This window comes from Equus przewalskii, chromosome 10, assembly GCF_037783145.1.
Source record: "Equus przewalskii isolate Varuska chromosome 10, EquPr2, whole genome shotgun sequence".
Taxonomy (NCBI): Eukaryota; Metazoa; Chordata; class Mammalia; order Perissodactyla; family Equidae; genus Equus; species Equus przewalskii.
The window spans coordinates 4,949,575-4,972,095 of record NC_091840.1 but is presented as its reverse complement, the minus strand read 5'-3'; the positions used below and the strand labels follow the sequence as shown (position 1 = coordinate 4,972,095).

The 22,521-nt window shown below is 57.9% G+C and overlaps 1 protein-coding gene and 1 long non-coding RNA gene across 15 annotated transcripts in view; one reads left to right on the top strand and one right to left on the bottom strand.

The window, feature by feature from the left end:
- SEPTIN9 (septin 9) overlaps positions 1-22,521 on the top strand; it is a 162,002-nt gene that overhangs the window by 114,457 nt on the left and 25,024 nt on the right. Inside the window, exon 1 of one of the 14 annotated variants that reach the window (XM_070559877.1) lies at positions 10,441-11,291. The exons of 8 other annotated variants lie outside the window; for them this stretch is intronic. Coding sequence is in view for 3 of the 6 variants with exons in the window: in XM_070559873.1 (XP_070415974.1) it covers positions 13,696-13,864 (169 nt within the window). In the remaining 3 variants the exon portion in view is untranslated. Of the gene's footprint in view, positions 1-10,440; positions 11,351-13,528; positions 13,865-20,685; positions 20,996-21,984; positions 22,407-22,521 lie in introns of those variants that run through there. 5 more of the 14 variants (XM_070559887.1, XM_070559884.1, XM_070559873.1 and 2 more) reach the window with 5 other exon arrangements.
- LOC139073824 (uncharacterized) lies at positions 833-11,278 on the bottom strand. The gene is made up of 2 exons (XR_011522872.1): positions 11,157-11,278; positions 833-2,195 (listed from the first exon to the last, which is right to left on the bottom strand). It is a non-coding gene; the product is annotated as an uncharacterized lncRNA (long non-coding RNA).

Here is a 22,521-nt window from a genome sequence, read left to right as displayed (position 1 = left end):
GCCAGCAGCTTGCAAGAGTTAAGCTGTTGCAGGGGGCCGATCCTGTGGCGCAGTGGTTAAGTGCGCATGTTCCGCTTCAGTGGCCTGGGGTTCGCCGGTTCGGATCCCGGGTGCAGACATGGCACCACTTGGCAAAAGCCATGCTGTGGTAGGCATCCCACATATAAAGTAGAGGAAGATGGGCACGGATGTTAGCTCAGGGCCAGTCTTCCTCAGCAAAAAGAGGAGGATTTGTAGCAGTTAGCTCAGGGCTAATCTTCCTCAAAAAAAAAAAAAAAAGAGTTAAGCTGTTGCCGTGACCATGAAACAGGCATTCTCTGGGCTGAGGGGGCCCGGGGGACCAAATTGCTGCCCCTAGCCACTACGCTTATCTTATCCTGGGGTCCCACAGAACATCCCAGAATGACACCTGATGCTGGTTCAGACCCGCAGCCGGTGCTCACCCCTCCGCCTCCCACACCTTCCTCTCCAAAGTCCGGAACTGCGGCCCTGAGGCTGGCCTGCAGGTTCCTTAGCCTGGGATGTCTGCTTTCCCGCAGGGCTGGGGCCTCCGGGGCCTGTTCTCAGGGGCTGCAGGCCGTTGCTAAGTGTTGCCAGATCCCATGGGTTCACCTGCCACTGCATTTTAACTGTCTCCTCCCTGACTCTGAGACCTGAGCCGGCAGGGCCTGTGTCTGCGAGGCTCAGCCCTGGGGCCCCCGGACCTGCCACAGAGCCTGCACTCAGGGCACAGGACATGGGCACAGAATGAAGGCGTGGCAACAACGTGTGACATCATCCAATTCCCGTCTCTAACTGGTATTTCGTGATAACGTATTTGTGGCATTTTACATTTTTGATAAACTTTAAACAAACCTTTGTATTTTGAAATGATCTTAGACTTACAGGAAATTACAAAAGTAATAGTCGAGAGTTCCTGTGTCCTTTTTACCCAGCTTCTTCCCCCAGTGACATGCTATAGAGCCTTAGTACGTTATCAAAACCAGGAAATCGGCCGTGGTACAAGAGTACTGACTTAGCTACAGATCTTACTCAGTTTTCACCGCTTCTTACAGGTGCTCACTCTGTGTGGCGTGTGTTTTAGGAAATTTTATCATATACCTAGATTCATGTCATCACCACCACAATCAGGATCAGAGCTGTCCTGCCATCACGGGGAGTTTTGCCTGGTTTTGAACTTTATCTGGATGGTACCAGACAGTATACTTTTGTTTTCAGCTTCTTTCACTGAATATTATGTTTGCAGGATTTATTCCTTTTTTTAAAGATTGGCACCTGAGCTAACAACTGTTGCCAGTCTTCTTTTTCTTTGCTTTCTCCCCAAAGCCCCCCAGTACATAGTTGTACATTCCAGTTGTGAGTGCCTCTGGCTGTGGCATGTGGGATGCCACCTCAGCCTGGGGGATGCGCGGTGTCATGTCCACGCCCAGTATCTGAACCAGCGAAACCCTGGGCTGCCGAAGTGGAGCACGCAAACTTAACCACTCGGCCACGGGGCTGGCCCCGTATTCCTTTTTCAAAAATACGCTTTTAAAAGAGAAATGCCCCAGAAGATCTTTTGGGTCCGCCATTAGGGTTTTAAAGCGCAGATGCATGAAACTCATCGGCCATCAGAACTCTTCATGGCCATCAACAGTTGCTTCTTGTTCCTTTTTTCACGTCCCACTCGGAGCGTCCACGCGTCTGGAAGCTGGCAAACGCTCTCCTGCTCCTCCGGCCGTCTTCCCCGCCCACGCCCGGGCAGGTGCCGGGAAGAGGCAGGAAAGAAACATGACAGCATCTGCCTCTGCCAGGCGTAGCGCCAGTCTGTACTTCTGTCATCCCTTTCCTTTTCATTCTCCTTGAATTCCCGTGAGGGAGGAGTCCCTGTCCCCTGCTGGCAGATGAGGGAACTGCCTCCAGGAGGGTTAGAAAGTTGCCCCAAGTCACCCGCTCATAAGGGGCGGAGGGGGATTTGAACTCTCGTCCTTCTCAAAGCCTGGTTTCCGTGTGAAATGGAAAGTTGGGTGGCGTGGCTGAGACCCAGGGCCCTGGATGGCTCCTGAAGGGGGTCACTGGCCCCTGGGCTGGGAGGGATGGATGCCCAGGGTGGCGGAGGGGAGCTGGGAAGGTCGGTGTCCCCTCTCTGAGTAAACAGCCGGAGGTGATGTTCCAGCTGCTTCACCAACTCGAATTTCCTGAGCTGAGCTGCCGTCCTGGGGGGAGAGAGAGGAGAAGAGAAAGGAGCTGGGTCGGGCTGGTTTGGGCCCAATTCAAACGAGATGCTCAGTTTCCCACAAGGGGCGGCTTTACCTGCCCCTGTGTCTTTGCTAAAGGGAGGAGGGGTTTCCGACAGCCCCCACTGAAAGCGGGCTGACAGAAGCCTCTGATCAGATATCCTGAGCATCTGAGCAGCCGCAAAAGCCCGCAGACCTCAGGCCTGAGACGAGGCCTCCGCCCGGGAGGAAAAAACAGGCTTCCTCTGCCGGGGGCGTTTTCTGCCTGGTCACGAAAACAGGTCAAGAGTCGCTCCTCCCTTTGGTGAGGTGCTTCATGTGGTTTTCAAAGTGCTTCGACACCGTTTGCTCGTCTCAGCCTCCCTAGAGCCGGGAGGGAGGGAGGAAGTTTGAGCAGCCAGATAGCAGGTGGGTTCGGTGCCTCAGTTTACAGGTGGGTAAACTGAGGCTCAGGGAGGTTACGACTTGTCTCCCCTGTCACCTGGCTAGTTAGCCACAGAAAGCTCGGCTTCTTGTTCCCCAGTGCCTCCCAAGACTTCTTTTGTTTTTAAAAACATGCACTATCCCCGACAGTGAACGCCTGGGGGCCTCTGCCCAGCCCGGGAGGCAGACACCCGCCAGTCCCGGGTCCTTCCTCCCCCAGCAGGACCGCATCCTCGTTCCTGATGCTTGTTCCCATGTTGGCTGCAGAGCCGTGCTTCCCGAGCTGACGTGTATCACGGTTCTGCACATTGCGTGTGAGCATCCTTGTGCAGCTGCCTTTCGGAGTTTGGCTGGGGGCCTCTGCATCGTGCGTGCAGCCCTGCTCTCTGCATTTGCACTGCCCGGTGGTGGTGCCCGGCGGGTGGATAGGCCTGGCTTTCTCTTCCCGGCTTGGTGGACAGTTGGGTTGTTCTCAGTTTTTTGCCTTTATAGACAATGATGCTGTGACCATTCTTATGTCCCTTGGTAACTTAGGAACTTGGATTTTTAAAATATTGTTCCAAGAGCTGTGGCTCCCCCAGGAAAACCATCCTACCAGTGGGCTCATACCTACCACTCCCTCCCTAACCCGTGCCCAGCGAGGCTAGACTGATCTGAGGTCTGGCCCAGAGCAAGAGCAGAGAGCTGATGGGCTGGTAGGGCTAAACCAGTGTTTCCCAAACTGTATTCTCTGTGGGACCATTAGTACGCATTATAGAGGCACAGGGGTTCCGTGGTCAACAAGTTTGGGAATCAAAGAGTTTAAATGGTTTTATTTTTTTAAACTCATATTGCAGGATTTAATACATTTAGTATACTGATATATATATTTGTAGATATCCAAAAGAGGGATTGTAGAGGGTAGCAATTGCCAAATTTATTTGACTGTGGAAACCTTTTGGGATGGGAGCATCCTGCAGGGCAGGCTGTCCTGCTTTAACAGACTTTGAGAAACAGGCGTCTAAACTGCTGGCCATGGGCGAGGAAGGTGCAGCTCAGCAATGAAGAGAGGTTTTTTTGTAGATGTTGGGAGGAAAAACTTCCTCCACCCTCTTAGGTTCAGTTCTTGGAGGTCTGCAAATTAAACTGGTAAGAGGCTCATTAGCAAGAGAAAAGATAGACTTAACCCTTTATATCTGGGAATTCACAGAGAAACGTGACTCAAGGGGTGGTCAGAATTCAGGGCTTATATACCCTCTTAATAGGGGAAGGGGGGGGAGAGAAGATCACTCACTGGAAAACAAATGACGTTTTGGAGAGTTAAGTGGGCCCTTAGGAGAACACATGGAGATGTTACAGTTTTAGGACAGTGTCTATTTTAGGTGTGGTGTGGAGACCGCTCATCCTCGGTGATAAGCATCAGTTTCCCTGGTTGCTCAGAGGAGGGGACGGATGACACCTGAGTCCCCTGCTTTTAGGCAGATACGAGATTTCAGGAACTCAAATGCCTTCTGCTCAAGATAATTTCTATGCCACATGCTGTATTCAGGACCCCTTTCTAGGTGTCCTTTCCCTGTTCCCTTCCAGATCCCAGCCAGGTGGTGGGCAGTGTGGAGACCCTTAGTAAAGAGCCCAAGCCTTGCCCCTAGAGTCGCCAGGGCCCCTCGCGCTGTTCAGGCGGCAGGAACTGCGTGGACCTTCTGCGTTTGAACCTGGCTCTGTTTTGCAGCTGAGGACTGATTTTGTGCTGGGTTCATGTTGGCCTTGGGGCAGGATGAAACCTCGGGGGGGACAGAAGCTCTTTTGGATGGTGAAGGAACTGTTGACCCGCCCCCCCCACCCCGCCCACTCCCCCGTATGTCTCTTGGGAACGTTCAGCTCTAAGATGTTATCCAGATGTCGACAAATCTCCAGGGTGTGTACGTGTCTCTCAGTCCTGACCGGAAGTTCTCAACCCTGGCTGCACATGAGAGCCCCCCGAGAAATTTTTTAAAATACCAAGATTAGTATTTTTTAAAAAAATACCTAGATTATTTAAAAGCAGACCTGCTGGGAGGGGCCCAGGCATCTGTATTTCTTAGGAGCTCCTCTTAGAATGGTAACGTGCCGCCAGGAGTGAGGACCCGTCTCCAGAAGCCAAAGAGACATCCTGCCTTTTTGCCCACCCCACCCCGCCCCACCCCAGTTCCCGAGCCTCAGTCCCCCTGAGACACCAAACCCGTTATTGCTGGACTCAGAATCCCACCATCTCAGCTGCTGAGCTGCTGTTTTGGTCCTTGTTTCCATGAAGCATTAAGGAGGGTCTGAGCATCACACCTAACGCCAACCTGGAGCGCCCCCACCTGGCTGTCCTCCCTCCCGACACCCGGAGAGACTCCCAGGGCAGACGCCTCCGGAGCAGCCCATCTGCTGCATTTCTGTTTGTTGTTGAAGCTGATGCAGGGTCTGATTGCTGCCCGGGTGTTTAGGATTCTGGTTTTGTGTCAGCCAAGAGTTTGTGGCCCTGGGGCACACCGGAAGTCGAGGAAGGGTGGGGTGGGTGGGGTTGGAAGTGTGCCGGGGGCTACGGTGATCTGCAAAGTGGCCGTCACACCTGAATAATAAAGTTGGCTGCAGATGAGTAAATGCCGTGATTTTCTAAAGTTAAGATATCATCAAATAATTCCCAGACACCTTGTTGACAGAATGATAGCTTTTCAAGAGGAAAAAGAGACGTATATTAAAGGTGCCTGCGAGAAGATGCAGCCTGACAGTGGGGGTGGGAGGAGCGCCTGTCAGAAAGGAGGAAATGGGGCCTTCCTGCCTCAGGTCCACAGACTTTTATCGGGGCTGGTTACCTAGGAGACCAGGAGGGAGGTGAGTAAATCAGCCCAGGCACGTGTTCCAGGTCAGGGTGTGACTCGGAAACACAAGGAGGGTGGTGGTCACAGCTGAGAGAGGGCATCCGGAGGGCTTCCTGGAGGTGGTGACTTTTAGCAGAGGGGATTTTAAGTGAGGTTTGGGGGACTACAGGGCTTATGAAGGGCACGGAGTCCCTGAGACAACAGCGTGCTGCAGAGATGTGGCTGAGCTGGGAAGGTGGTCAGGACCAGAGCATCCATCTGGGGGTGGCGGTTGAATCTGGGGATGGAGGAGGCCATCCTCTCTTCTTCCTTCAGGAGCTTGAGATGAGGGGAGAGGAGACCTGTGTGCTGTCTAAACCCTGCCTTGGGGGCACGTGGAGAGGAAAGCAGCCAGGAGAAGCACCTTTCCAGAAGGACGGGTGGTTGATGCATGTCACATGGGACCCCCGGTCAGAGGGGGTGAGACTGGAGAGCGGCGATGAGGATTTTTTCGAGAGGTCCGTTTTATTACTGAGGTGGGCAGGAGCCAGTCAGCGAAGTTCAAGAAGTGAGTGGTGGTGGGAGGATGGAAGCTGCAGTGTAGACCAGCTGTTAAGAGGTGGGGTTGTTCAGAGAGAGAGAGAAAGTCAACAGTTGGAGGAGGTAGCTGGGCCAGAGGAAGGCGGTTTGCTTGTTTTTGAGATTAAGGGCAGCCTGAACGCTCTCCGAGGTCAAGTTGAAACGGAACAGCAAGAGAGAGAAAGATGTCAACCAAATGTGACAAACAAGCAGCCGGCTGCAAGCAGTGCTCTGCTGCAAAGAGAAACTTCAAAGGGCGCCCCCTCCCCACTATGCATGGCTGGGGCCTTCACTCTGGGGCTGTTGGGGGTACCCCCAGGGACAGCAGGGGCCTGTGTGGCTCCAGGACCCTTCTGAGGTCTGCCCCCCCCCCCCAATCCCACAGGCATGCGGCTGCATGTGCTCGCTGCAGACAGACCCACGCTTCTATCCCGCCCAGCCCTTCCCCTGTCCCCCCATGCGGGGAGCCCAGTGACCAGCCACAGAGGAGTGGGAAGGATATTTTTCTTGGCATTTGGTGGGAAGCATCTGCTGCATCTCGTGGGGCTTTGTCTGGGGTGGGTTGGAAAAGAGTTGGCAGGAGGGCCGAGCTTTGTGCTCACCACCAGGCTTTGGGATTGGCAGGAGAAATGTGGGACCTGGGAACTGGGGTGGGGGCGAGTGTGCGTGTGTGCATGTGTGTGTGTGCGTGAGAGGGAGGGAGGATGCTGTGTAACCACTTCCCTTCTCTTCTGCTGATGTGTGCTAGAGTGATGGTCTTGGCATCACGTGGGTGTCCCTGTGCTCCGGGACCGGTGACACCATCAGAGACTGTGCTGTGCTCTTCTCCCAGTTGGCCCAGTTGAGTGGGAGCCCTGACTGTCTCCCTGTGGCTTCCAGAGTAGGACTCTGCTGTAGGACAGCTGACCACTGCTGCCACCCCGCTGGCAACCGTTCTGTTGGGGGTTCCCGAGGAAGGGTGTTGGGCGCTCTTAGGCAGGTGGAAATGACCTACAACATCCTGTGGTCAAGGACGCCATGGGCCCCACCTCTGCACTGCACCTCAGCCTGGTGCCCAGTAAGGGCACCTTCCTTGTCTTTGTGGGTGTGGGTTGAGCTCAGAGTTTCCCAGGGGTGACAGCCTTGGAAGATCCGACTTAGGCCCTCATCGGCGCTGGGAGGGTTCCCATTCTGATCCCCTACAGCATGGCCTGGAGCAAGTTCCTTCCAGCTCTGAGTGCTTCTTCCTCTGTGCGGTGAAGCTCCTGACTTACTCTGGGTCCAGGCTGGGACTCTGGGGCTGCTGCATGAGTTTCTTGTGGCCTCTGTAACAAAGCATCACAAACTCAGTGGCTTAACACAACGGAAATGTATCCTCCTCCATTTCTGGAGGCCAGAAGTCTGAAGTCACGGTCACTGGGCTAAGTCAAGGTGTTGACCGTGCTGGCTCCTTCTGGGGGCGCCAGGCGAGGGTCCATCCTTGCTTCCTCCAGCTTCTCGTGGCTGTGGCAGTGCTTGGCTAGTGGCCACATCACTCCAGTCTCTGTCTCCATCATCAGGTGGTCATCTTCTCTATATTCTTCAAATTCCCCTCAGCGTCCTCTCGTAAGGACATTTGTGATTACATTTGCGGCCCACCCAGATAATCCAGGACAATCTCTGCCTCTCACCATCCTCAGTCACATCTGCAGAGTCCCTCCTGCCACATAAGGTGACAACCACAGGTTCCAGGAAGGGGGGGCATCATTCAATCTCCCCCAGGGCTCGTGATTTGTCTTAGGGACTTCGTGGTTCTAAAGGTATAAAACAATAAAACAAACTGGCTCAAGGAAAAAAATAAATATTTTTTATGGTATAAAATACACAGAACGTGAAATTTTACCATTAGCGGCCTTTAGCACATTCACATTGTTGTGCAACCATCACCACCATCTAGTCCCAGGACGTTTTCATCACCCCAGAAGGAAACCCCATCATCATTAAGCGCTCCCTCCCATTCCCCCGCCCCTACCCCCGCCTTGGCAGCCGCCAGTCCGCTTTCTGTCTCTATAGATTCTTTGGTGATCAGTGCCGACTCTCGGTGACTGAGTTGTTGGAAGGGCGTGCGTGCAGCGGGAGCCAGTGCGTGGCATGCCTGGGTTCAGGAAGGGCAGGAGCTGGCAGGGGCTCGGGTCCTCACCACCCTTTCCTCTTCCTTTCTCCTTCTTGGGGTCTCCGCCTGGGTTTCCTGCTGGTCTCTCCTCTATTCCTTTGCAAATGGCCCCAAAGAGCTTCCCAGCCCGCAAGTCTGCATGAGGTCCCAGATGCTGGGCCTTCCATCACAAAGGCTCCTGGCTCCATGCCGCCGAGAAATTCCAGCGGCCCAGCTCATCCCTCTTGAGCCAGGCCTTGCAAGTCAGGGTGCTGGTCAGCCTGGGCTGGCTGCCTTTGAAGCGGGATCCTCCGGCCTGAGCACCCGTGAGCAGGTAGGATAGGGAACCCCAGAAGGCGATGGGCTGATGCTTAGCAAGTTAATTTCATAGGAGAAGCTCTGCTCTTTCTGGAATCTGAGAGAACTGTCCCCAGTGCATCCCCAGAAAGGGGACATTGTGATGTAGGGATCAATGACGCTCCCGTGTGTTCCACTGAGCTGTGTCCCAAATGTCGCTGCATACCCGGTGCTAAAAACGAGGTGCGGGGCAAAATAATATGGTCCAAATGAATGGCTCTCCAAGGATCTGGTGTAATCCCAGGATGAAATTGAGACTTTGAAGAGCTGTATCATCCACTACACCAGCCACTGGCCACATGTGGCTATCGACCGCTTGAAATGTGGCCAGTCCAAATCGAGAGCTGTTGTAAATATGAAATGCACACTGCATTTTGAAGACTTAGTACAGAAAGAAGAAAGAATGTAAAATATCTCAAAAACTTTTACATTGATTACGTGTTGGGTTGGTAACACAGTGGCTCTATCAGGCTACGTAAAATATATTAAAAATTAACGTAACTCATTTCTTCTTCCATTTTTAAGTGTGGCTACTAGTAACTTTACATCTGTGGCTTGCGTATCTGTGGCTCGCTTTGCGTCTCTGCGGGAGGACGGAGGGGCTGCTGCGCAGGGTCAGGCTGTTCTGACGCCCAGTGTGTGCTGCGTGGCAAGAGCTCTGAGGGACCGGAGGGCATGGGTTCCGTGTTGGAGCGTGGACTGGAGGTGACATCTCCGAGGCTCCGTGTTAACCCTGACACCTGGCATGATGGGTGGCCCTCCTGGCATCCTCTGTCACTGGTTCCTGGAGCTGCCCTTCAGGGCCCAGTGATGAGGGCCTTGTGGGGTGGGCAGGGGGTGGCAGGAGGGGCTGGGTCCCCCCTACTCCCTCTCACAGGAAGTCCTCTCCTTGGAGGACAGGGAAACGTGGTTTTTGAGTGGCCACTCATCCTGGTTCTGGACGTTCATGTCTTGCTTTGGTTTTTGCAACCTGAGTTGGTGGTGCCATTTTACAGTTGGGGAAAGTCAGATCCCATAGGTGTCTCGAGGGGCGGAAGTTAGTGTGAGCAAAGGGGCCTCGATTCCAGCGTTGGACTCTGCAGCCCCCGTCTCAGATCCACCACTGGCCTCCCTCTCCCTGAGATGGGAACGAGGACTCCGGACGTGCACTCCCTCCCCTGGACGCTCCCCCAGCTCTGGCCGGGCGCCCGGAGGCCGATGGCAGCGCTCTGCTCTGCGTGGGGGTGGGGAGGGCCGTGGGACAGCAGCCCCTCCAGCCTCCCAAAGTCGCAGACCTCAGAGGTCGCTGCGGGGAAAGTTGGCTGTCGGGAGTGGGAGTGGCCGCTGCTGGAGAGAGCTGGCTTCTGGATGGGGTCAGCCTGCCTGTGTGGCTGGTGGGGTGGGTGCCCGGGGCCTTGCCCACCAGCCATGTGGGGGGGTCTGGGAATGCAAAATATGAGAGCGTGTGGAGCCGAGTGAACGCCTTGGGTGTGACCAAGGTGTGGCCCTGGCCTGTGGGGCCGGGCTGGAGTCATTCCTCCAGGAGGCAGGAGGATGGACTGGCCAGAGTCACTTGGAGAAACTGTCCACTGGCCCTAACAGCCCTCCCAGGTGTCACTCAGGGCTCCTCTGCACTTGAACTAACGGCTCCCACCCTGGGCAAACCCCCAAAACCAGTCCCAGGAACTTCTCCGAGTGTGGGAGTCGGGGCCCCAGCGGTGGCCACGCCTGTGCCTGGGAGTGACTCACTCGGGGTTAGAGATCGTGGCCTATGATGGGTCTGGTGGATCTCAGCGTCCAGGCCCAGCCCCAACAGGGTTGCTCTCAAGCTCCCTCCTCTGGGGACCACCTAGCCCATTCCCGCAGGGTCCCAGCACTTCGGGGGGGGGGGGAGGGCCTGTGGGGAGGGGACAAAGGAGGGGACTCGTGACGCATTGCCCAGGCCCTTAGGGGCTGGAGAAGCAGGAGCAGAGTTCAGAGGCTCCAGGGAGGAGGAGCTCAGGGTGAGCTGTCCACCCGCCCTGCCTCCTCTGCTCCTCCCCAACTCCCCCTCCTGCTGCTTCTCCCTCCCGGGGTTATTTCCACTACTGCACACTTAGCTGGGGGCACACAGGGCTGGCTGGGCTGGGACCCCCGGCCACCCAGAGGCCTGGAACAAGTTGAGGTTTGGGTCTGGACTGCGTTCCTCGGAGGCCCTCTTGATAGCCTAGGTGTGTCCTCTGAGCTGGCAGGGCTCAGGACCAGCTCGGGGGTGCACCTGGCAAAGGGGGAGCTCGGGGTGGGGCAGCAGGGAGAGAGGGCGCCCGTGGGCAGCGTCAGATTCTCGGCCCCACTCTGCACTCTCGTCCTGGCGGAGGGGCTGGGAGGAGGGCACCGGTGGCTTTGCAGGGGCAAGGATTTCTGGCAAGGACAGCGTGCCTGGTCGTCCAGGTGCGCCTCTTTCCCTGTCTGTCCCTGGGGACCATGTCACTTTCCTTTTGGGGGTGACTCTAAGGCCGGCTGCGGAACGGGCCCCTTGGTGTTCCTTATGCACAGATAACGCACCCGCGCACCCCGGTCGGTTCCGGGCCTGCAGCCAGGCATCCCTTCCCTCCGCCTGCGCCCCCTCCTCCTCCGCGCCCCTCGCCCTGCCCCCTCGGAGCCAATTCCCCCCTGAGCCTCGCTTCGCTGGCAGTCGCAGTCCCTCCCTACCTCTGCCCGCGCTCTGGGAGGCTCCTTGTTCCGTGGCCACAAAGCCCCTTTGATCCTCTGCTCGGCTCCGAGCCATGTGACCCGGTGGGCGGGCCGCGCTCTCAGGCGGCCAGCGCGGCCCGACTCAGCTGCTGGGTGAGTCCTCCGCTCCCTTTGTTCCCTCCAGCCTCACGCCGGTGGCAGGGGGCCCTCAGGTGCGCGGCCCCCTGCAGCCCCGGTGGCCGGGCGGGGCGGGAGCGGCGCCTCCCCGGGGACCCGCCCGGCCCCAGCCCGCGGGACAGCGCCCGTCCCGGAGAGGGGCGGCGGGAGCTCGGTCTCCACGCGGGGCCCAGATTTTCGGCCGCGGAGTCGAAGAAAAGGGCTTTGTGCGGCCACAGCTATCTCTTTGTAAATATTTGGCCAGCTAACTGAGTGGTTAGGTCCTCCTCCGGCGGGAGTTTCTCGGAGCCCACTTCCCTCTGGCACGGGGCTTCCCTGACTCCAGGGGGGCCGGGAGGACCTTCGACCGGCCGCCGCCGCCCCTGAAATCGGTCCGCGCAGATTGTCAGCCGTGAGGGGCAGGGGCTCTGCGACGGGGCCCGAGATGAGTTTCGACAGACGCTAGGCATGCCGGAATCAAAGTTCCCCGCGGCCGGCATTGTGATCTGGGGAGTTTCTGCTGCAGCCTGTGCGCGCGTTCCTGGGAGGTGTTGGGGCTGTGCGGGATGCTACTGGGCGTGTGCCGCGGAGGGAGGCGGTGGTGGGTGGGCCGGGTGGGGGGCTGGAGTACGTGTGCTTTGCTAGAGGATGGAGCCACTGCACGTCAAGGAGCAGAGGGGAGGAAGCAGCGCCTCGGGGTCCTGCCTACAGAGGGGCTCTCCAGCCGCGTGGAGCCGAGACGTTGGGTGTACCCCCAGACTTGATCCCACAGCCAGCACAGCGCGTCGCCTCGTGCACCCAAGCCGGGATGGCCGAAGTGCCTCAGAGGCAGTGCCATCTGCTCTCAAACTTCATCCCAGATGTCCCCCGGGGGCTGACTCAGCTTCCAGGCTGCCACTGCACTTGCTCCCAGTGCCTCTCCCTGTCCTCTGCCGGGAGATCTGCTGGCACTTTTGTCAGAGGTTTGGGGAAGCATCTCTCTGCTCACCGAAACGTTTTAAATTCTTTTCCTGGAGAAAAATGTGCCGGCCGGCAGCAGGCCGCACACACAGTGGGTTTCTGGCCTTGAGGACGGCACCCTGGTTGGATTTCCATTTGGATCCTGCGTGGAAAAACCTGTTAGGGAGGAGGGAGAGAAAGGCCCTGTTCTCTTCCAATTCCTTATAATTAGGTGTAGTTTCCCCCTTATTCCTTGTAGCTTTGCCTTGAAATGTAACGGGCCTCCTTGGATGTTTGCATAAATGTGCTTTCTCTTTGCCCCCCCTCTCCTGGCCCCCAACCCAGGGGGCTCCTTTTCAGGAAGTAGGAAGAAGCGTAGGTTTAGCCACTTGGCCTCCTTGGGAGGCCTCCTTGGAAAGGCGGGACCCTTGCTTCTCTCCGCTGGCCTCTGTTTTGGGCTGGGACGTGGCTGTGGAAGGAGGCCCCTTTTGCAGCCGACGTCTTTCAACATCCGCCTCTGAAAATCTGTGTTGTTGCATACCCCTCCTTGGTGTCCCCACTGCCCCCGATCTTTTCCGTGTTGTGGCACCTACAGCACTTTGGCATCTGTGGCTTGTGTCAGACCCTGCTCCTCGTGGCTGGCACTGTGGCAGGGGTGGTGGCCGCTTCAGCTGGCGAGTGGGGAGGACCTCCTGTGCTGGGGGGCGTGGGACATTCCAACATGGAGGAGACAGTCCTGTTCTGATGGGAGGGGGCAGTCACAAGGCTGTTGCCGTGGGTCCCACCAGCCCAAGTCAAAGACAGTCCTTGTTGGGGCCTGTGGGGTTGTTCTGAGTGCCAGGCCCACGGCCCTGGACCACGAGGATGGGGCTCACAAGGGCTTTCGCCCCAGAAGCCCTGTCCCCGTTGGGCAACTGGAGTCTCCGGGCTGACTTACGTCCCCACCCCCGCCCGCTTCCCCGGGCGCCATACTCTCCCCACTTCCTGTTGTGTCACTCAGGCCTGAGCTGCTCTTGTCAGATAGGCCGCTTCACAGGGCGAGGCAGTTTCCTAGGGGCTGAAACCCACTCACCAGAAGGGGAAGACCCTGTCCTTAGGAGAGCCACCCACCAGCCTGGAGCAGTGCTGGGCTTCCTGCAGGGTCAGAGATCTCCCGGCTGTTTTAGGAACCACCTATGAGCTTCCGTCGTCCCATCCCCCCCTGCACATTTCAGTCTTGAGCATACCACCCCCACGGTTCTGGGCTCCTTCCCTTTCTCATTGGCCACGGGTTCCGGAAGAATGACTATTTTAATGCATGAGAGGGAGGACAGATGCTTGCTGTCCACCCCACGGCCCCGGATGGGGGCGTCTGCGGTGACGGGCAGCCTTCCACACCTGTTGCTCCGTCTCCTTGCCTCCCTCCACCTTAGTTTTGGCCATTGATGGCAGCTGGGCTTTGGAAAGACGTGGGTTTGGATACATGGGGGCTGATGATCCTGGGGGAGCCCAGCTTCCCACAGCGGGGGGTCTTGGGGAAGATGCTCCCTGCAGAAATCATAGCCCTTGGCCGGGGCTCCGTTCCCAGGCTTCTGCCTTCCAGCGCTGTGCTTTGATTTGTTTATTGAACGCCAACCTGGTTCCTTGGACAGGTAGGGACCTGTTCTCGGGAGCTCGCTGGAGCCTTCTGAGGCCTGCCCGGGAACGCTTCCGAGGGTGGCGGGCGAGCCTGTCCTGTGAGGAGTAGGCTGGGAACCCCGTGAAGGCACAGGCCCAATTACAGGCCTGGGACCTCCAGCCTGCCCCGCTCCCAGCAGCTCCTTAGGAGCCTTGTTCCAGGGCTGGCAGAGCAGTGGGTGGGCCAGCTGCTGGCCTTGGCCCCTCCCTGGGGTGTGGGTGGGTGGGTGGGGCTCATTCTCACCGCCCCTCTTTCTCTTCTCTTTTATCACCACTGGGAACCATGAGGCCTTGCCAGGCTCTGGGGGGCGGAGGAAGAGACAGCTTGATCCTGAGAGGTGGATCAAGCCAGCAGTTCCCAGTTCTGGCTCCGACTTTCTGCAGGGGCCTGAGCTGCTGTGTGCCCTCATCTGGGCCCACCATTCCCGCCTGCAGAGCAGAGTGAATGATCAGCTCACAGGAGCTGCTTCACCCCAGCTGGTTTCCAGGGGGAGGGCCTGGGCCTTGGTTTTGGGGGCTGCAGCTCAGTGCAAAGGGCCTGAAAGATGAAGATGGACCCATCTACTCTCTCCCCTCTTCCTGGCTGTTCCACCCTAAATGCGATTTTTAAATGCTTTAATTTGGGTTCAGTAGCTGGATCATGGCAGCAGTGCCCCCAAGTTTGTCGTTCTCCTGAAGCTGGGGTTGAGGTCACCCTCGGCTCTTGAACACCCAAGCCTGCCTGTGGAACCCCAGCTCCAGGTTGGGGTTGAGTGGCCGACACTGGCCTCCGCGTGGCCTTCAGGTGCCTGTAGCTCTGTTCCATTGTTCCAGCCTGGTGTGCAACTCCCCCTTCTGGGGCCCGTGGCCCCCCAGGCCCTGCCAGCCCCTGTCCTGCTCTGTGAGTGCCAGGCACTGACTGAGTGCCCACTGGTGCTGTCATTCCAGCGGTCATCAGAAGAGTGTCCTTGCTGGTGTCCCGGTGGAATGTGCCTGGACCTCCTGCCTCCCAGATCCTTATCTCTTATCTTATCTCCCAGGCCTTGTTCCAAGTGTCTGTCACCAGGGCCTCTGACATGGGAGAGCAGATAAGATTTCCCTTGCCTGGAGCAGGAAAGTGAGTTTACCCTCCTGCCTGGAGGAAGCTTGCCGGTGGGGACCTTTGTGTCCCGTCTGTCTCTCTCTTTCACTGACTAGGCTGTGGACCCGTGTAGGGATTGCGTGTTATTGATCTCTGTACCCGGGCCTGGACGTCACAGGTGCTTGCTCGGTTAATGTTTGAGTGAACGCACAGTCAGCGTGGTGGGACCGCAGCCTCTCGCCTTCTATCCAAATGCTCTGTGGTTTCTATAGGACTGGCTCGAGGCAGGCTTATGAGAATAGCCCTGCCTCCTGCCGTCTTTACGCGCACTCTCCCGGAGACTTTTTTTAAGAAAAAGTGCCAAAGATGGGCATTTCCTCGATGATTTGAATACATTCTCCCCAGGGCGGGCATCTGGACCAGAGGACCCCGGCCCGGCCCCTGCCCTGGTGCTGGGGGTGTAATAGAGGCGCAAGGACAGGATGTGTGTCTGTTGCTCCTCGTCCGCTAGAGCTGGAGGAAAAGCTGCCCGTTGCCAGGGTGTCAGCTGTGGCCTTGAAGACTAATGGCAGGTTGGATGGCAGCCCCGTTGAGTAGCTGTTGATTGTAGCTGGGCGGACCGGGCAGGTGGGGGCGCAGAGAGCCGGTGGAGGGGGTGTCACACCCTCGCCAGGAGCAGGTGGGGCGCTGCGTCCTGCCTCTTGGCCTCACTCACCTGCAGCCGGCTTTGTGGGGAGAGAGGGCACAGAGGGAGGGCGGTGCTGTGGCCAGTTTGCAGACCGCACGCTCCGTGGACGTGCACTGTTGTCCGTCACTCTGGTGGCTCCACAGTCAGTCTGCCGGGCCGGGTGCCCGTGATTGGCATGTCCTTCTGAGCGGGGTCTACTCCAGTGCCTGAGCCCTCGGTCTTCATCTCAGGGAATTTCATCTAAGCGGCCTTCGTCGCCAGCTGGTGGGGCTGCCTCCCTCCCCACTTGACAGAGGTGGAAACTGAGGCAGAGAGGCGGATGGTGGGTTGGAAGGTTTTCATGGCAAGATGTCATCCTCCCAGACCTTTCCTCGTGGGGAAAAGAACAAGTTTTACACGGCTTTGTTTTCCTGTTGGTTCACACTTAGTTGTTTAGAAAGTAAGGAAACAGCGAGATCCCCGGTAAGTCATCCCTGCTGCCCTCGAGGGGTGAGGACCCGTGCAGCGGGTGTTTCCCATGCTCAGAGCTCTGGCCGCTTGCCACCCGGCCCCCACCACGGTCTTCTCTCTCTGGGCTCCCCAGAGCTTCCTTTTAAAGCATACTGTTTGCCCCCATTTGACAGACGTGGAAACTGAGGCAGAGCAGTGAAGTCAGCACGGAAGTGTTTAGGTTGGTGAGAAAGTGCCTCCTGTAACAGTCAACTCTTGTTAGAGAATAAGAAAAGGTTTATTTGTTATAAATAAATTAATATATTAGAGAAGAAATAAGGTTTTTTTTTTTTTTTTTTTGAGGAAGATTAGCCCTGAGCTAACATCTGCTGCCAATCTTCGTCTTTTTTTTTTTAGCTGAGGAAGACTGGCCCTGAGCTAACATCCATACCCATCTTCCTCTACTTTATATGTGGGACACCTGCCACAGTGTGGCTTGCCAAGCAGTGCCATGTCCACAGTCGGGATCCGAACCAGTGACCCCCTGGGCCACTGAAGTGGAATGTGCTCACTTAATCTCTGTGCCACCAGGCCAGCCCGAGAAATGACTTTTAAGCTGACCTATTGAGCCACTTCTGCCCCTGGCCACCCTGCCCCACAGGCCCAGCGACTTGCCCACAGAGCCCACGTGGCGACGGTGGAGCCAGGGCCCTTCCCATGCGCCCCTCCTCACGTTCTGTGGGAGCCCTCTGTTGGCGCCCCAGTGGGTGGAGAACGCTTGGAGGCAGGACGTGGGGCCGTTTGGTTCCGAGGGAACACAGCGTCCTGGGGGAGGCTTGGTGTCCCTGAGGGTGGCGGTGGCTCCAGATGGAAGCCAGAAAGTCGGGGGTGTGGGAGCCCGGTTTGTAGGGTTCCTGTAGGAGACGAGAAGGGGAGAGCGGCAGACGGGGCAGTGTGGCCACAGGACCCCCATGCGTCAGAGCCCTGGGTGCCAGCCCCCTCCAGTCCCTGGCACGCCCAGGTGGCTCTCGTGCTAGGCCCGCGTTTCCTGAGGTCTGAGAGATCTCGCTGCCGGCTTCTGAATTCAGTGAGGTCGACAGATGTTCAGGCAGTTTCACACGTGGGGTAACCGAGAGCCTGGGTCCCTGCGCACCTCTCAGTGGCCTCGTGGTCCTCGACTCCTGCCCTGCCTCCTGATCCACAGTCTCTGTCTGAAAAAAGAAGAGACGTCAGCACTCCACGGGCCGTCAGAGAACGGATGGAAATAAGACAGACCACGTCCGCGCAGAACCCGGACAGGTGGAGGTGCTGCCTGTTACCTGCCTGTTAGTCCCAACCAGGAGGCAGCCCTTGGCTGGACACACACACACCCACACACACATACGCACACACACACACACACACACACACACACAAGAGACAGGCCTTCTAGAAGCTTCCAGAGGTGGTAAGTACATGTGCCCAGGAAGGCAGCACATCACAGTCCCCGTGAAGCTGGGACTCAGGAAAGGCCTCCCAGCTCAGGAGTAGGAGATGTGACTTCTGGGCTCCGGAACTCCTCCCGAGACGAGGAGGAGAGCGGCCTTGACCACGGGCTCTGTGGAGGTGGGCATGGGGGCAGTGGGGCTGGAGCGCCGGCCAGGGGCAGAGGAGGGGTTACCGCATGTGCAGGTGGCGGTGGGGGGGCAGGGCAGATGTGGCAGCTGCTCCTCAACTCGCTCGCCTCCATGAGCACCACCCACACACTGCGCCTCTCAGCAGTTGCTGCTTCCTGCTTCCGCTTCGCCTGGCACAGTTTCAGCAGCTGTCCTTTCCTGTCTTCCCAGACGTCTTGACTGCCTCCCGGCCTCCTCCAGGGCTCACTGTGGAACCGGGTGGCCCGCTCCCATCTCCCGGTGGCTCCTGGGACCCTGCCCGGGCACTCACAGCCCCCTCTGCCTCCGTCCACCGTTCACTCCCTCACAAGTTCATCCACTAATGCTTCTTTGGCATCCGCTCAGCAATCCTGAGCTGCAGGGATTGCACTGAGCCGGCGGGCCAGACTGCGTGGGGCACGGAGGGACGCACCATGGCATCTCTGAGCGTGCCTCGGTTTCTCCATCAGGTTAAGCCCTGGTAACGCTCCTGTCTGTGCCAGTTTGTGGGGTCATTGGGGAGACGGGCGAGTCGGGGATGGGAGGTTGGTCTGCATGGGCTGGCCCAGTGTTCTGGGGCGGGGCGGGGTGGGGGGGACGCCCCACTGGGGTTTCGCTCCTCCCGGGTCTCGTGGGGCTGTCCAAGGACAGCTGGGGAGTACAGGGCTCATTAACGTCCCGGCGCTTGGAGGCCCCACTGCTGGAGTTATGGTTAAACCTTGAGCCACCCGGGGGCCTCTCCCTCTGGGGCCTGGGCCACCGTTGACAATGGGGCTTCACCTGACAATGGGGCTTCACTGAGTCCGCCCGCAGTCGTGGCTTGTTTTCACGGAGGCTCCTCCCACCCGTCCTTAGGGTTTGGGATGGGGGGAGGGAGGGGACCTGGGCCTCTAACAGGTTTGGGGTGGGTCCTGCTGGAGGGTGGCCCAGGAAGTCCGGCGGCCGCCCCCCAGCAGCTGCTGGCTCCTGAGATCATTTCCTCCAGCCTTGTGGAAGGCTCGGACCAAACTCTGGGTACCTGACTGGCCAGCCAGGCCTGGGTCCTGCTGCGGCTGCGCTGGGCTGGGTCAGATACAAGGACGGGCCCGCTGGTGTCCCCTGATCTGGGAGTAGAGTGCTGAGTGGGTGTCTTGGGAAGCAAAGGTTTTCCCTCCTCCTTCCTTCCCAGAGACCTGAGATGAGCTGCACTCTACCTTTCTGGTTGCTGATTGGCTTTTTTGTTGTTGTTGCTGAGGAAGATTGGCCCTGAGCTACCATCCCTGCCCATCTTCCTCTGCTTTATATGTGGGACGCCTGCCACAGCACGGCTGAGAAGTGATGCAGGTCCGTGCCTGGGATCTCAACCTGCTAGCCCTGGCTGCTGAAGCGGAGTGCGCTGACCTTAACCACTAGGCCATGGGGCCGGCCCCTGACTGCGTTCTTATTGCCACTTCCACCTCTTTCCAGGTTGAGGTTCTCAGCTTCCTTGTGTTTAAAAGGGGCCTGCTCCTGGTCATTCTGTGCCATCGAGGGCCCTTTTTTGAGATTAATGTGAGTCCTTATGGGCATCGATGGTGTGAGGAGCAGGGTGGACAAGTCGAGAAGGGACTGAGGACCCTCCCCCAACACTGGGCTGCAGAATCGAGGGGCACGTGAAAGCCGGATGCTGGATCAGTGCTGGTGGCCGGCCGTGGACAGGAAGGACACAGTCCCTGTTCATGTTCACGGGGAAGCTCACCAGCTTTTTTGTTGTTTTAAATAATAGCTTTATTGACGTATAATTCATGTACCATAAAATTTACTCTTTTCAAGGATACAATTTAGTGGTTTTTAGTATAGTCACAAAGTTGTGCAACCATCACCACGAATTCCAGAACATTTTCACCCTCCCCAGAAGAGACCCCGTACCCATTAGTGGTCACTCCATTCCCGACTCCCTGCTCCCAGCCCCTGGCAACCACTGATCTGCTTTCTGTGTCTCTAAATTTGCCTATTCTGGATGTTTTGTATAAGTGGAATCACACAATAGGTGGCCTTTTGTGTTTGGCTTCTTTCACTCGGCATCATGTTTTCCAGGTTTGTTTGTGTTGTGCTGTGTCCATGCTTCGTTCCTTTTAACGGCTGTGTAGTATTCGGTTTTACGGCCAAGTCACATTTTGTCTGTTCGTCAGTTGATGGGCGTTGGTTGGGTGGTCTCTGCTCTGTAGCGCTTGTGGATTGTGTTGCAGTGGACACTGGGGTAACGGTTTGGTGTGGACCTGTGTTTTCATTTCTCTCAGGGAACTGCCGGGTGGTGTGGTGACATTTGGCTCACCAGCACCGGGTGGGGGTGCCAGCCCTCGGTGGCTGTGAACATGTCAGACTTTTCCCCCATAGCTTGTCTTGTGTCTGTGTCTCTGAGCAGCCTGCCAGGGGTCCTTTTGTTTCATCGTGAGTCCAGGGCCGAGCTCAGCAGAACACGATGTGACGTGGAATTCACCCATGGGGGTTGGACACAGTGGCCCTTTGGGGTTGTAGCTGAGTCCTGGCACTGACTTTGGGTTTCCTTTGCCTGTACGGGGCCCAAACCAGTGAGAAAGGGGAACTGGAAGGTTTGGGGAGATGGGGAAGCATGCAGCGTGAGGGAGGAAGTGGGTGGGTTTGGGGAGCCCCACCCCCAGGAGGAAGATAGAGAGGGACTAGGGTGGGGGGAGCAGCTTTTCTTTTCTGAGAGAATGTGCCCCCTCTGCCTGCAGCAGCCTGGGCCCCGCGGAGAAGTTTCCTTCCGGGGAGGGTGGGCGTGCAGCAGCTGCCTCTGGGATGCAGGGAGGGGATGAGGGCGGCCGCAGGGCTCCGGGGTCTGCGGGAGGAACGTGCTGTAGGGTTTCTGACTGTCCTGTGCATCACACACACAAAAGGTAAAGTGTAAAACAAACACATGCCCACTGTCATTTAAACCCCCATGCTGGCTCAAGACGCGAGGGCCCCGCCCCTGCCCGCATCTGGGTGTGCGCTCCCCCCAGCAGCGGAGGCCGTCCCGGAGTCCACTGCCGAGGGCCGCAGCCTGGAGCGCACGGGGAAGGGCCGGCTTGGCGCAGGCTCGGGAAAGCGGCCGAGCGGTCAGGCCCGGGCCAGGCCCCCTCCCTCCTCCGCAGGCCCTCCCACCCGGCAGCAGGAGGGGCCTCTGTGGGTTTGCAGGCAGAAATTACCATATGAATGTGGCTCCTTCCCGGAGCTGCTGGCTGCAGGGGCCTGGGAGGGGACCGGCTCCCACCCTCGGGGGCCCTCCAGGGTCCGCACGGAAGGCCACGATCCATCGGGCGGTTTCCATCCCACAGTAGGTCACCCCCAGGGTGCCGAGGGAGGGTTGGGGTCTGCCTGTGGGTAGGGGAGGCTGTGCCGGGGCCCAGCAAGTGTGGGAGACCCCCCTGGACTCGCGTGATCCTCGTTTAACTTTCTTTCGTCGCAACTTGTGTAAGGCCACGTTCTTGCTGGAGTGCGTGTTAGTTTGGTCTGATTTCAAAAGTTGCAGCTAATTACCGCAGGAAATGCAGGATCTAAGGAAGGACGCGAAGACGAGGGTCAGATACAAGAAAGTGAATTTGAGTGCTTTGTAAACTGTAAAGTGCTCATGCGCAGGCCAGCTCGGGGGTCCGTGCACCTCTGGTGGCCCGTGTGCCTCTGGTGGCCCAGCCCGGCCCCTCGTGTCTTTCATGGCCAAGCTCCTGGGGGCCCAGACTGGGTCTTGTACACCTGGGGACGTCTACAGAGCCTCTGATTGTGTCTCAATTAATAAGTTCTCTTTGCTGGTTGCCCGCATCACTCCTAAGTTTGGACCAGTGGTGTGTCATGTTTTATGCTTTAACTGCTGGACGGCAAGTTAATTGACGTTGGAAGAAGTCATCCTTGGACTGTGAAACTCCAGTTTGCAGATACTAGCTCTTGGCAGCATTTCTTCCAGGGACACCTGGTGACCGGTGGCCTGGTCCCTCCATGTAGGGGACCCACTCCTGGCTGTCACACAGGCCAGGTCAGCTGCAGCCTGGGGAGCGGTGTGGTGGAGGCGTCAGAGTAGACAGAGCTGAGGCAGGCCTGGCGGTGGGGGGGAGAGGGAGGTTCTAATCTGAGCACTGCCATCGCCAGTCTTAACATCTGCTGTGCTCCCGACAGAGTCCCAGGCTGGGGGGTGGGCGAGGGAGGGGGAGGGACTGGGGCTGGGCCACAGGCCAGCCAGGCCGCCAGGCTCCGCCTGCCTCCCCTCCCCAGTGGGCGTCCCGTCCCCCACCGGCCATTTCCTGAGCAAAGTTTCCTGAATGGCCAGGAGCTGGCCCAGGAAGTCCATCCATCCTTCGGCCTCGTGCTCCGCGGCTCCCGAAGGATGGTGGAAACCGGAAGTTGTTAACATCTCATTCACATGCCACCACACACCGGCGGCGCTGCGAGCCCGTGGGAAAGGGATGCAGGCCAGCTCTTCAGGAGCCTTGCCCAGGGCCCGCGGCGGGAGGTGCCCCCTGGGGTGACTGGGGAGTGGTGGCCGGTCCCTGCCAGGCTCTGGGAGGAGAGGGGGGTGGGTGGAAAGGGCCTGAGCTCACCATTCATTCATTCATTTATTCACCCAACAACATCTTACTGGGTCCTTGGTGTGTACGATTTGTGAGCCGCGAGCGAGGCGGACCCGGGGTGGAGCTCCCACCCAATGGCGGTGGCGGGCGTTCAGCAGAGGAAGACGAAGCCCGCAATTACAAGCTGTGAGTGGGGCCGGGCGGGAAGGAACAGAGCGACCTGTGCTGCTTGGCGGCCCTGGGAGGACAAGGGGGAGTTCCCCGGGAGCAGCACGGAGAGAGCGTTCTGGGCTGGGAGGGC